This window comes from Antechinus flavipes, chromosome 4 (assembly GCF_016432865.1).
Source record: "Antechinus flavipes isolate AdamAnt ecotype Samford, QLD, Australia chromosome 4, AdamAnt_v2, whole genome shotgun sequence".
NCBI lineage: Eukaryota > Metazoa > Chordata > Mammalia > Dasyuromorphia > Dasyuridae > Antechinus > Antechinus flavipes.
Window position 1 is genome coordinate 132,085,844 of NC_067401.1, and position 12,309 is coordinate 132,098,152.

General features: G+C 43.8%; 1 protein-coding gene across 1 annotated transcript; it reads left to right on the forward strand.

Annotated features, from left to right (window-relative positions):
• The first annotated feature begins 6,563 nt into the window (after window positions 1–6,563).
• On the forward strand, window positions 6,564–10,673 carry KRT19 (keratin 19). The gene is made up of 6 exons (XM_051994506.1): window positions 6,564–7,071; window positions 8,270–8,352; window positions 8,586–8,742; window positions 9,217–9,378; window positions 9,512–9,637; window positions 10,270–10,673. Exons 1-6 carry the CDS (start codon window positions 6,649–6,651, stop codon window positions 10,525–10,527), a joined length of 1,209 nt encoding a protein of 402 aa, XP_051850466.1. The 5' UTR covers window positions 6,564–6,648; the 3' UTR covers window positions 10,528–10,673.
• The last annotated feature ends 1,636 nt before the right edge of the window (window positions 10,674–12,309 follow it).

Consider the following 12,309-nt stretch of genomic DNA (forward strand, 5'->3'; position numbering starts at 1 on the left):
CTTCTTCATCCTATCTACCTCTCCCCCTTCTTTTGAGTCTTGTATCCCCCCATTAGATTATAAACTTCTTGAAGACAGAAACTCTCATTTTTGTTTACCTAGCATCTAGTCTAGTGCATAGAAACATAATAGGTACTTAATAAATGAATATTAAAATAACATACTGACTCTAGAAATGAAGAAGGAAAAGGAACATCACTGGGAGATGGTAAATTTGATAACTTCTTGAAGATTCTAGCAATTAGGGTAGGAATTCTAGGAATTAGGTTTTTTTTTTTTTCATTTATTACTATGCTCGGGATTTAAAAAAAGGCAAAAACACTTTAACACAGGAATAAGTTATCTAAAGAAGAAATTAAACTTAAATCTTCTTCAAGTCATGCCCTGCCTTAGTTCACCTTACTCTTCAAGGTATAACCAGTCCCATGTCTGCCAACCAAATCCAAGAGGTTTGAGAGCTTGAGGGAGAGGACTTCCAAAGGAATAGACATGTCATTAAAATAAGGTTTTTAGCCTTTTCTGTATGTTATAGCCCCTTCATCAGTCTGGTGAAACATATAGAACCCTTCTCAGAATGATGTTTTTAAATATTTTAAAGGAATGCTTGATTTTGCTTACAGGTTAATTTGAATAAAGACATTTTTTTCTATTCAAACTCTCAGAGGTTTAGAAATCTATTTAAGGGGTGTGAAGATGCCAGGTTAAGAATCCCTTTATTACAAATTAAGACAACTTTGAGATACCATTATATACCTCTCAGATTGGCTAAGATGACAGGAAAAGATAATGACGAATGTTGGAGGGATGTGGGAAAACTGGACACTGATACATTGTTGGTGGAACTGTGAATGGATCCAGCCATTCTGGAGAGTGATTTGGAACTATGCTCAAAAAGCTATCAAACTGTGCATACCCTTTGATCCAGCAGTGTTTCTACTGGGCTTATATTCCAAAGAGATCATAAAGGAGGGAAAGGGACCCACATGTACAGAAATGTTTGTGGCATCCCTGTTTGTAGTGGCCAGAAACTGGATACTGAGTGGATGCCCATCAATTGGAGAATGGCTGGGTAAATTATGATATATGAATGTTATGGAATATTATTGTTCTGTAAGAAATGACCAACAGGATGAATACAGAGAGGCTTGGAAAGACTTACATGAACTGATACTGAGTGAAATGAGCAGAACCAGGAGATCATTATACACTTTAACAACAAGATTATGTGATGATCATTTCTGATGGACATGGCTCTCTTCAACAATGAGATGATTCAAACTAGTTCCAATTGTTCAGTGATGAAGAGAGCCATCTGCAACCAGAGAGAGGACTGTGGGGACCGAGTGTGGATCTCAGCATAGTATTTTCACTCTTTTTGTTGTAGTTTGCTTGCATTTTATTTACTTCTCTCTCTCTCTCTCTCTCTCTCTCTCTCTCTCTCTCTCTCTCTCTCTCTCTCTGTTTCTGTCTGTCTGTCTGTCTCTCTTTCTCTCTCTCTCTCTTGCTGGTTTGATTTGATTTTTCTTCTGCAGCACAATAATTGTATAAATCTATATGCGTATATTGGATTTAACATATATTTCTACCATGTTAAACATACATTGGACTACTTGCCATCTAAGGGAGGGCATGGGGGTGTGGGGGAAATTGAAACACAAGGTTTTGCAAGGGTTAATGTTGAAGAATTGTCCACGGATATATTTTGAAAAATAAAAAGCTTTAATAAAAAAATTTTAAAAAAGAATCCCTATATCAGTATGCATGAGATTCTTTAGGACAAGGGACCAAGTTTTTTGCTTTTTGTTTTTTTTTCACATCCTTAATTCATATGCTTAATTTAAATGCTTATTGACAGACTCGTGGTGAGTTGGGATAGAGACTTTTGCAGAGAGAGACATGCTCTGTCTGATCATCCTTAGATTTCCCTTTTTCAATCTGACTCTGCTCTCCTTTTCTCTTCTTCCCATAGAATAAGAAGAGAGCTCTGAGTGACTCCAGGCACGCACACACAGCTCAGGGAAGCTTAGAGAGGGGGTTAAGCTCTGAAGTCACTGAATCTATAGCCAAAGGGCTTGCTCCAGTCCTTGCCTAGTCCAGCTAGAGAATGCGGCACCTGGCCGAGAGGCGGGTGTGAGCCACACCCTCTTCCAGCACTGGCCCAGAACAGCAGCTGGCCTCCTTCCTCCCTGACCATCTTCTTCTTCCCTCAGTGCTTCTCTCCTCCCCACCCCCACCTCCAACGATTTTGGCTCCAGATTCTAGTTAGGCTGGTTTTTCCTCCCTGGAGGCTGTAAAAGGACAGTGGGAGGCTTCCCCGACATCACCAGTTCCCCTTCTCCAGAGTCAATTGTGTCTTTTTACTGGAAATGACACTGATCTGCTTGGAAGGTGCAGTGAGGGCAGCCCCACCCATAGCACACAACCAGAGTATAGCAGGACAGGACAGGGGACAGGAAGGGGACTGAGGGACTTCAAGACATTAGAGGCTATAACCTGGCGTGCAGCCTTCTCCATCACTCTTTGAAGGGAAGAGGAGGGAAGGGAAAGGAACACAGCAATGGCCCCAAGCCCCTGAACATTCTAATATTTTGTATGTTGTCCTATGAGTGTCTGGTGCTCTAAAACCTGAACAAACACTGCTCTGGTGACAGAGACTTCCATAGAGAACAGAAGCATAGGGACATGAGTATAGGGAATGAATGAATAGATGAAAAAGCCTTTATTAAGCATGAGCTCTGTGCCAAGGGCAGCTAGATAGTGCAGTGAATGGAGTGCTGGGTCTTAATCAGGAAAACCTGAATTCAAATATGACTTCAAACACTAGCTGTATGACACTGGGCAAATCACTTCACCCTATTTGCCTCAGTTTCCTCATCTGTAAAATAAATCTGAAAAAGAAATGGCAAACAACTTTTCCACTTCATGAGCCTAAATAAGGTCATGAAGGTGGGCTATAACTGAATTACTGACCCCAAAACCAGTGCCAACCATAATGCTAAGCACAGGAGATACAAATATACACAAAAGGGTATGTGTGTGTGCCGTGCTATGGCTATGTGAATGGAGGGAGGGGACAGATGCTTTGAAAATAGGATTGAAGATTTGTCAGTAAGTAGGTGAGGAAGTCTGGGGAATCAAGGACAAGAACTTGGAAAGATGGTGACACCCTTGATGACTTATCAAATTATTGCTACTATTATCAATTCTTGAGGATAAAGACAAGTGACTTTTTAATACCCATGGACTTCCAAGGAAGTCCCTCCCTCCCTCCAACTCTATTTCCTTCCACCTTAGGAACTACAACCTGCCTTCCATGACTATCCCCTCCAGGTCTTATGTCCCCATCATTTAAACTATGAGTGACTTCTTTTCTTTAAGGATGAGAGAGGATCTCCCTCACTCTTAAGCCTTCCCTCCTTTCCAATCCTAAATTCCTTTCTCAATAGCTCTTCCTTTGGCATCCCACTTTAAGTCCATTTTTTTTTTTTTGGCAATTTTACCTTTTTAATATCTCTCCTAAAAGCCTTCATCTTTTCTCTGACATGTTATCCACTACTCTGGTGTAGGCCCTCATTATCTCACATCTGAATTACTGCAATAGGCTATTGATTGGATGACTTGCACAACTCTCTTCTTTAGACCATTCTCCCTTTAGCGGCTAAAGTGATTTTCCTAAAATACAGATCTTCGCATATCACCTCTCTAGATAAATTCCAGTCTCTACCTATCATTTCCAGGATCAATTACAAAATTCTCTGGTGGAGGCTTTCATAGCCTCCTCCCCCCATTTCCAGTCTTCTGGATTTTACATTTTACATTCCTCATACTCTTTGAGGAGGATTTCTTAAATCTTATATCTCCTTTGACCTAATGACCCCCGAATTCTTGGCCATTCCATAAACATGACGCTCCATCTCTTTACTCTGGGCGGTTTTTCTAAGCATCCCCCACTCTTGGAATGTTCTCCTTACTCATCTCTGCCTCTTGGCTTCTTCAAATCCCAGTTAAAATCTCACTTTGTACAGAAAACCTTTCATGGCTTCCCATTAATTCTCATGCCTTCTTTCTGCCAGATTTTTTTTTCTTTTCCTTTTAAGGCAATTGGGGTTAAATGATTTGCTCAGTGTCTGAGTAAGTGTCTGAGGAGAATTTGAATTCAGGTCCTCTTGACTATCCAGAACCATGTTCTATCTATTCTGCAACCTAGCTGCCCTTCTGGAAAGTATGTCCAATTTATCTTGTCCCTATTGTGTTTGTATATTCTCTTTCCTTCCACCTAATTCCTTCAGAGGAAGGACTGTTTTACCTTTCTTTGTGTTCTTCAGTGCTTAGCACAGTGTCTGGCATATAGTAGGTGGTTGATAAATGCTTCTTGACTGACTTCTCAAACATAGAAACCTTTTCCAAGTCCTTAATATTTCTTTCTTTATCTCAGGAGTCAGATTTCTGCCACTAATCAGTTATGTACACTCTTAGGAATTGGATGATCCCTAAATTCTCCCTTCCAAATTTAGCCTTCAATTCTTTCACTCCATTTCATTCCCTGCAAGGACCATGATCTTTTCATTGAGTGCCTCTCTCTACCAGGGAACAATATCCTCAATCACAGGCTTCTCTTTCCTAGAGACCTTGAACTTCTGAAGTAGTTCTAAAAATTAGAACTCTGCCCTAGGTGGGGTAGCAAACTAGGTACCTTGAATCCTTGATGGATAGGAATCAAGGCTTCTCTATTGAACTTCCAGAAGGACTTGGGCAGAGTGTTGTTCTTTTGATTTGCCAGATGACCTAGAGAAGTTAGGGATCAGGTCCACATCCACCTAGTATGTCAGGGGAAGGCCCAGTTAATCTAGCTTGCTGTTCATCTCTTGATTCCCGCCTAGGACTCTCCCTGAAGGAACGGCAGCATATAGGATCTTTTTCGGGCAGTTGGGGAAATAGCTTCCTGCAGTTCCTATGAGGTAATTCTCTCTTGAAATCCCAGGACTAAGAGAAGGTTCAAAGACTGGAATTTAGGAACTAGTTTTAAGTGAAGAGGGAGTTGGAGTCTGGGAAAACAGTGGAAATGATCTTTTTTTTTCTCATTCCAAGGGTTCTTGGCCTCAGCTTTTTCAGGAAAAATGGACTGTTCTGATTCCCCACCAGGCCCCACCTGAAAAGGTGGCTATGGCAACTATCTGACCAGCAGATCTCTAGGGGTTTGGCCCAGGAAGAGATAAGGGAAGGAGTGACGCATACATGGTGCCAGAAGGATTCAGGCAGCTTTAGCCTTTGTGAAAGAGCCAGTGGCCCTCTCCCAGCACCCCCTAACTTTACAGACTTGCCTGGATCCCTTAGACCTCTGCCACATTTCTGCCCCCTGCTCCCTTCACTCTCTTTTGCCCTGAAAGACAACCTTCTGGGTTCTTACAAAAGAAGCCTTTCTCTGATTTAAAAGAACGGGGAATTGGCTGGGGGAGGGGGAGTGGTTCTTTTGGAGAACTTTTGGGTCTTAATCAGGAAGACCTGAATTCAAATATGACTTCGAACACTTAGCTGTATGACACTGGACAAATCACTTCACCCTATTTGCCTCAGTTTCCTCATCTGTAAAATAAATCTGAAGAAGAAAATGTTTAGTTTACCATATTCTCAGGGATGGGGGTGAATGTGGGGGCAGGGCCAGAAGAATTTGCTTCTTGGGGAGGGAGTAAAGCATTGTCCGCAGTCTAGTCCTAAATAGGAATTCGGGTGACAGTGGGACTCCTGAAGGGATGGGGAATGTCACACATTCATAGAAAGAGCAATGGATTTAAAATCCAAGGACGGAGTGTGTGTGGCAAACCCTGGTATCTATCACTATCTCTGTGGACCTCCGATTCATCATTAGTAAAAAAGAAAGCATATACGACAAGACTTTTAGAGTTCCTATCGTCTCTAAATCTGTGGCCTTATGAGCCTGTTCTCCCACCACCCTTCTGGTTAATATCCCCCACCCCTACTTTCAGTCCGAGTACCAGCAGGAATAGGAGGGAGATTTGTAGGGCTGGAAGGGCTGAGTCGGAGCCATGAGAGCTTTGGGGAGGGGAGTCGGGTGTTAGTGTTAAAGAGGAGGATCCAGTGGTCTGGAGAGACTAAGAAAAAGGGTTCCCAACTACATAAAACGGGTGGGTAAAGGTTGCCCAGTGAAGAGCCCAGCACGCTCCTGAAGCTGGCTCCAGGTGCAGGGCCCAGAACAGTCCCTAATGGGGTTGGGATAGGAATAAGGTGGGGCCCCTTTGTCTCCAGAGAATAGCAAGAGCCGAGTGGTTCCGAGTACTCTTCCCCCTCCTCCGCCCCTTTCCATTGTACCTTTCGTGGTTGGGGGTAGGGAAGGAGGAGGATCTGGGTATGGGGGATCTGAGATGGGGGTGGAGGGCAGATGGGAGTGTGTGTGGGGGGAATAGAGGGGTTGTTCTGGGTGTGTCTGGACCTAGGACTGACCAATAGGGAAAGGGCATGTTTACACTCCGCAGCCAGGAAATTCCTCAGGGCTCAAATATCGCCTCTGACACCACCCACTGTGCTCAGCCATAAAAAGGGGCAGGTGAGGTCCTCTGTACTTTCTGCTCTAACTTCCGAGCACTCAGTTGTCCTCCAGGGTCCGAGCTTCCAGACTTCCAGGCCGTCGCCATGACTTCCTACAGCTACCGCCAGTCATCCTCCACCTCCACCATGGGGCTGGGGAGCAACAACTCTGTGCGCTTTGGAAGCGGGACCACGTTCCGGGCACCCAGCATCCACGGAGGCTCCGGGGGCCTGGGCGTGTCCGTGTCCCGCTTTGTCTCCTCGGGCGTGAGTGGGAGCTATGGGGGCAGTGGCAGCAGCTTCAGCGTGGGCTATGGGGGAACCGACGGACTCCTGGCTGGCAACGAGAAGATCACCATGCAGAACCTCAACGACCGCCTGGCCTCCTACTTGGACAAGGTGCGTGCCTTGGAGGAAGCCAACTGCGACTTGGAGGTGAAGATCCGGGACTGGTACCAGAAGCAGGGCCCCGGACCCGCCCGGGACTACAGCGCCTACATGAAGACTATCGAGGACCTCCGCGATAAGGTAAAGGAGATAGGGGGGACTAGGTCCTCTGCTCAGGGCCCTGAGGCCGGAGAACCGCCAGCTCCTGGCGCTACTGCACCTGCCGCCGCTGGCCCGGGGCTAGCCGGGGAGGAAGGCGTGGTCTCTGGGGAACCGGCAGAAGGAGCAGTGGTTAGCCACACCCAGGTACCCTGCCTCCGGCCCCAAGAGCCGCTCGGGAGAGGGAGAGGAAGCAGAGAGGGGGAATGAAGCAGAAAGGAGCCTCAGAGGCTCAAGGCAGGCAGCATTTATTAAGCATCTATGCTGTGCAAATGGAATGGTGTGGGATGGAGAGCCGGGAATGACTGGATGCCAGCCTGGCTGTATCAGTGCTGGCAGAGGGGGGCTCTCTCACCATTAGTACAATTCTATGCCTTTTTTTTTTTTTTTAAAGCACAACGGTTGTAAGGGGAAAAAAAGACAAATTTTCCTCATTTTATAGATGAAATCTGGGGCATTAAGAGACGAAATTATTTGTTCTGGAAAGCTGATAAGTCATTGAGGGAGGTCTCAGGTCAGCTGCTGAGAATAGTTAAGAGCAAAGAGTAAAAAATTAAAAGTAAAAAGTAAAAAAGAAAAACTTTTTGTATCTTTTTATGCCTTGGGGCATAAAAAGTTTGGTCTGCCTGTCCTTACTGGAGTTTATTGTCTACCTATATGCAAAGTGAATGGTTTAAAGAACACTCTTTGGGACCAGACCCATAATTTTATTGACATAGATTATTCTTATTGTGATAATTCAGATTGGTAGCTGCTCTGATATTTAGAAAGCTGTCTGGTGCCACTGAGAGGCACTAAGGGTCACACAGTTAATATACAATGGAAATGGAAATTGAACCCATCTTTCTAATTACCAGACCAGCCCTTCAGTTTCTAAGAGAGACTATCTCTTGTAAGCATTTAAGATAAGGATTCAAATATATGGAAATATAGTCAATATAAATGCAAATATATAAAATATATATATATATAATTTGTGTTGATTTTGTGTTGTGTATATACATATGTTTATATGTATATAAAATTAATAGTTCTCAGGTTAAAAACCTCTGATCTAGTCTAACCCCCTCATTTTATAGGTGAGCTATCTGGGAGTGGTTAGAGTGATTTCTGTATGCTCGTCTTGCATGGCCTAGGCAGTGATTGCAGGTTCAGTCTGTAACTATATTCTGTCTTTCAGATTCTTGGCGCCACTATTGACAACTCCAAGATTGTTCTGCAAATTGACAATGCCCGTCTGGCTGCGGATGACTTCCGAACCAAGTGAGTGCCTCTGCTGCTCAGGGGTGGTTATGGGGAGCCACAGAATGTCCAAGGGAGTAGGATATGGGGGGAGAGTTCTGCCTCCCTTATTCTTGCAAGATTATCTCCCAAGATTCTTGAATTCTATGAAAGCAGGGAGAACCTTGATAAACTGGGGGCTATCACTTCTTGGAAGCAGAGATAAACGTTCTCTCTCTTCTCATCCTGATTATTTTACCTGTTTCCTTTGTAAGGTTTGAGACAGAGCAGGCCCTGCGTCTCAGTGTGGAGGCTGACATCAATGGCCTGCGCAAGGTGCTTGATGAGCTGACCCTGGCTAGAACTGACCTAGAGATGCAGATTGAAGGACTGAAGGAGGAACTGGCCTATCTCAAGAAGAACCATGAAGAGGTAATCTAAGGTCTCTCCTGAACACCTTTCCTTCTACCCCATCCACTGAGCTTTCTTGGCATCTTGGGTACCTAGCCTCCCACCTCAAGGACTGATGATATGTCTCAGCATACATTTTAAAAGCCCCCAACTTTTCAAAGCCTTTTCCCCTAGTATGATCACACTCCCTGAACAACCCTGAGCACCATCAAGGAAAGAGGTAGAGCTCCATAGATGGTAATTAATGTGTCCATTCAGGAAGGACATACTGACACTAAGGCTAGAATCTAGATTAAATTTACCCTGAAACACCAGTTGTACGGTATAGTGAGAGAAATGTTTTTAATTTGAAAATAGACTGAATTCAAATGTAGTTTTATCACTTAGGAGTTAGCTAGACTGAACTTAGGGAAGCTCCAGTCCCCACCTCCCAGTCCCTTCCTCCCCTGGCCATAGTCCAGCCAGCTAAGTGTAGCTCCTTGTGTGTCTTTTCAGGAAATGAGTGCTCTGAGTGGCCAGATAGGTGGCCAGGTGAGCGTGGAGGTGGACTCGGCTCCAGGCATTGACTTGGCCAAGATCCTGAATGACATGAGAAGCCAGTATGAAGCCATGGTTGAGAAGAACAGGAATGATGCAGAGGCTTGGTTCACCACGAAGGTAAAGAAGAAATTTTGGGGAAAGAGCAGTGTTGTGTGGGAGAATTCTAGTCTTGGCCGCATTAAGGTCTGGGCTATTTATTCCCCTGAAAGTCTTTCCTAAAAAACTCATTTCCTGGTTTTCCTCATTTCAGACAGAAGAGCTGAATAGAGAAGTAGCGGTCCATTCAGAACAGCTCCAGACCAGCAAGACTGAAATCACTGACCTCCGGCGGACCCTTCAAGGGCTAGAAATTGAGCTGCAGTCTCAGCTCAGCATGGTATGTACAGCCTTAGCTCCTGGGCGATCCACACACAGCCCTTATTTCTGGAAGGAATGATTTCTAGTGATACCTAAGCCTGAGGCAGGACTGGACTCTCTAAACTGTTCTCTCCATCATTTGTTCTAAAACCAGTAATCCCGGGTATCCAGGCTATGTCCATGTCTCCATCATCCACTTTTTCTATTGGGGCACAATTAGCCAAAACTTTCCACCAATCTCTTTTCAACTTTTCTTTTTAAATTTTTATTTCCTCCGCCTATATGTAAAAACATTTTTTTGGTTATATGTGTACGTTCTTTTCTTTCTTTCTTTCTTTTTAACCTGTTTCCTTATGGATCAAGTTGGGGAAGAAAAATCAGAACAAAAGGGAAAAAACCATGAGAGAGGAAAAAAAAAAACAGAAGAAAAAGAACAAAAAAACCCAAATGTTGATTTATATTCAGTCTCCATAGTTTTCTCTTTGCATGCAAATGGTTTTTTTCTCTCTCAGGTTTATTGGGATTGCCTTGGATCACTGAACTACTGAGAAGAACCAACTCTGTGCATAATCTTGCTGTTGCTATGTACAATGTTTTTCTGATTGGGCTTGGCGTTTCAATTTTTCTTCTTCTCTTCTTTTCTCTTTTTAGAAAGCGGCCCTTGAAGGCACACTGGCGGAAACAGAAGCCCGTTATGGCGCCCAGCTGTCACAGATACAGGTCTACATCAGCAACATTGAGGCTCAGCTGAGTGACATCCGAGCAGACACAGAGCGCCAGAACCAGGAATACCTGCTCCTTATGGATATCAAGAGTCGTCTGGAGCGGGAGATTGCTACCTACCGTAGCCTGCTTGAAGGCCACGATGGCCAAGACACCAATGTATGCATATCCCAAAAATCTGTCTGAATCAGAGGAGGGTCCTGCATGGAGAGTCCTGGGTACAGGGCCCTCCTGAGGAAGCAGCCAAGTGAGGATGTCTGAGTGAAAGAGGGTAGCGCTCTGGCTGTATTCCCATCTACCCCCTAATAAAACTTCTGATTTCAAGGAAATAATGATTGGTTTCGCTTCTTTGGGGTGGGCCTAGCCTTAACTCCCATTGTATCGCCTTTAAAATGTCCATTTTTTTCTCATCTTTCTTTTTCTTCCTTCTCTTTTCCCCTCCACCCAGACTTTTCTCTTCTTTTCCCCCACTTTCTCTTATTTCTCTTTTCCTCTCTCCTTTTTGCTGTCTCTCTTTTCCTTCATTTCTTTTCTACCTCCTTACTCTTAGGAGTATTCATATTTCCTGAGTTTAGAAGCAATTTCTATGGAGACCTTTATGATATTTTCATTTCTGTGTGCTGAAACAGGCACAAGAAAGGAGTTCTTTGGACATATTGCTTATCCCCTTCCATCAGGCTCCACAATGTTTACTATCTGATTTTTTTTGGGAGGGGGGAGACAACTGGGGTTAAGTGACTTGTCCAGGGTCAAAAACAGCTAGTAAGTGCCAAGTGTCTGAGATCAGATTTGAATTCAGGTCTTCCTGACTTTAGGGCCAGTGTTCTATCTACTATGCCATTCATCTGCCCCCAGAACATTTTCTATAGCATGTTGGAATTCATAGGGTGTTTATATCTTGGGGTCAGTCCCCTGATTCTGTTCTTCCTGCTCACTACCCCACATTGTTCATCTTGATCTTTTCCTCCTTTTATTTTTTTATATCCCATAAAGATAATTTGCAAAGTCTGACACACGCAATTCAATTAAATAAGCATTAAGTATAAAACATGTTAATTGATCCTGGGGATTTATTTTGTCAGACCTGTGATTTCCTCAGTATGAGGAGCTTCCAGTGTGGAAACTCCCTTTACTAGTGCAAGTTGGAAATTTGTTCATAACAGCCTAAGAGAGCTCCCTCAGGCATTGGGGAGAGGGTAGAGATTAAATTCTGTGCCCATCGCCTATGCCAAAGTCTGGATCTGAACTTAAAACTCCAAAGTAGATCCACTTATACATTACACTCTTGCCTTTTATAAGCTGAGGTAACAAAAATAAAAAAAAATAAACTTCACAGTTTTCTGACCCCAAGTATTCAATGGGGAGTATTAGCTATGGGATATGTAATATGTAAATGAAGAATAAATATAAGATAATTTGAAGAGGGGTTGAGTAATATGTAGGGCAATGAGGAAAAACTTCCTGGAGAAATCTACTCAATAGAGCCTAGAAGGAAGTAAGGGGTTTTTAACAGCTGGAAAGGTAGAAGGAGTGCATCTAGGAGAGGGAGGGTCACCAGGTACAAAGCCATCTGCTGAGATAGGAGAGGGAGTGGAATGTTGAGTTCAGTGAATGAGTTTGTCCAGTTCCTCAGGAAGGTTAGTGTACAAAAAGGAACAATGCTAGATAAATCTAGCAAGGGCAGGCTGGAACCAGATTGTGAATGGTTTTAAATGCTAGATTGATGAGTTTATATGTTATCTGCGAGTTAATAGGGAGCCATTGAAATTTCTTGACCAAGAGAATGACATGGTCTGACTCTTGCTTTAGGAAGATTATTTTGGCAGCTATGTGCATGGGTGAGGAAGGGAGGGACAAAGAGGGAAAAGAGAAGGAGGGAGGGATTAAGAGAGACACACAGAGAGAGACAGAGGCAGGGAGGGAGAGGAAGGGAGGGAGGGAGGGATGGAAAGAGAAAGAGAGGGAGAG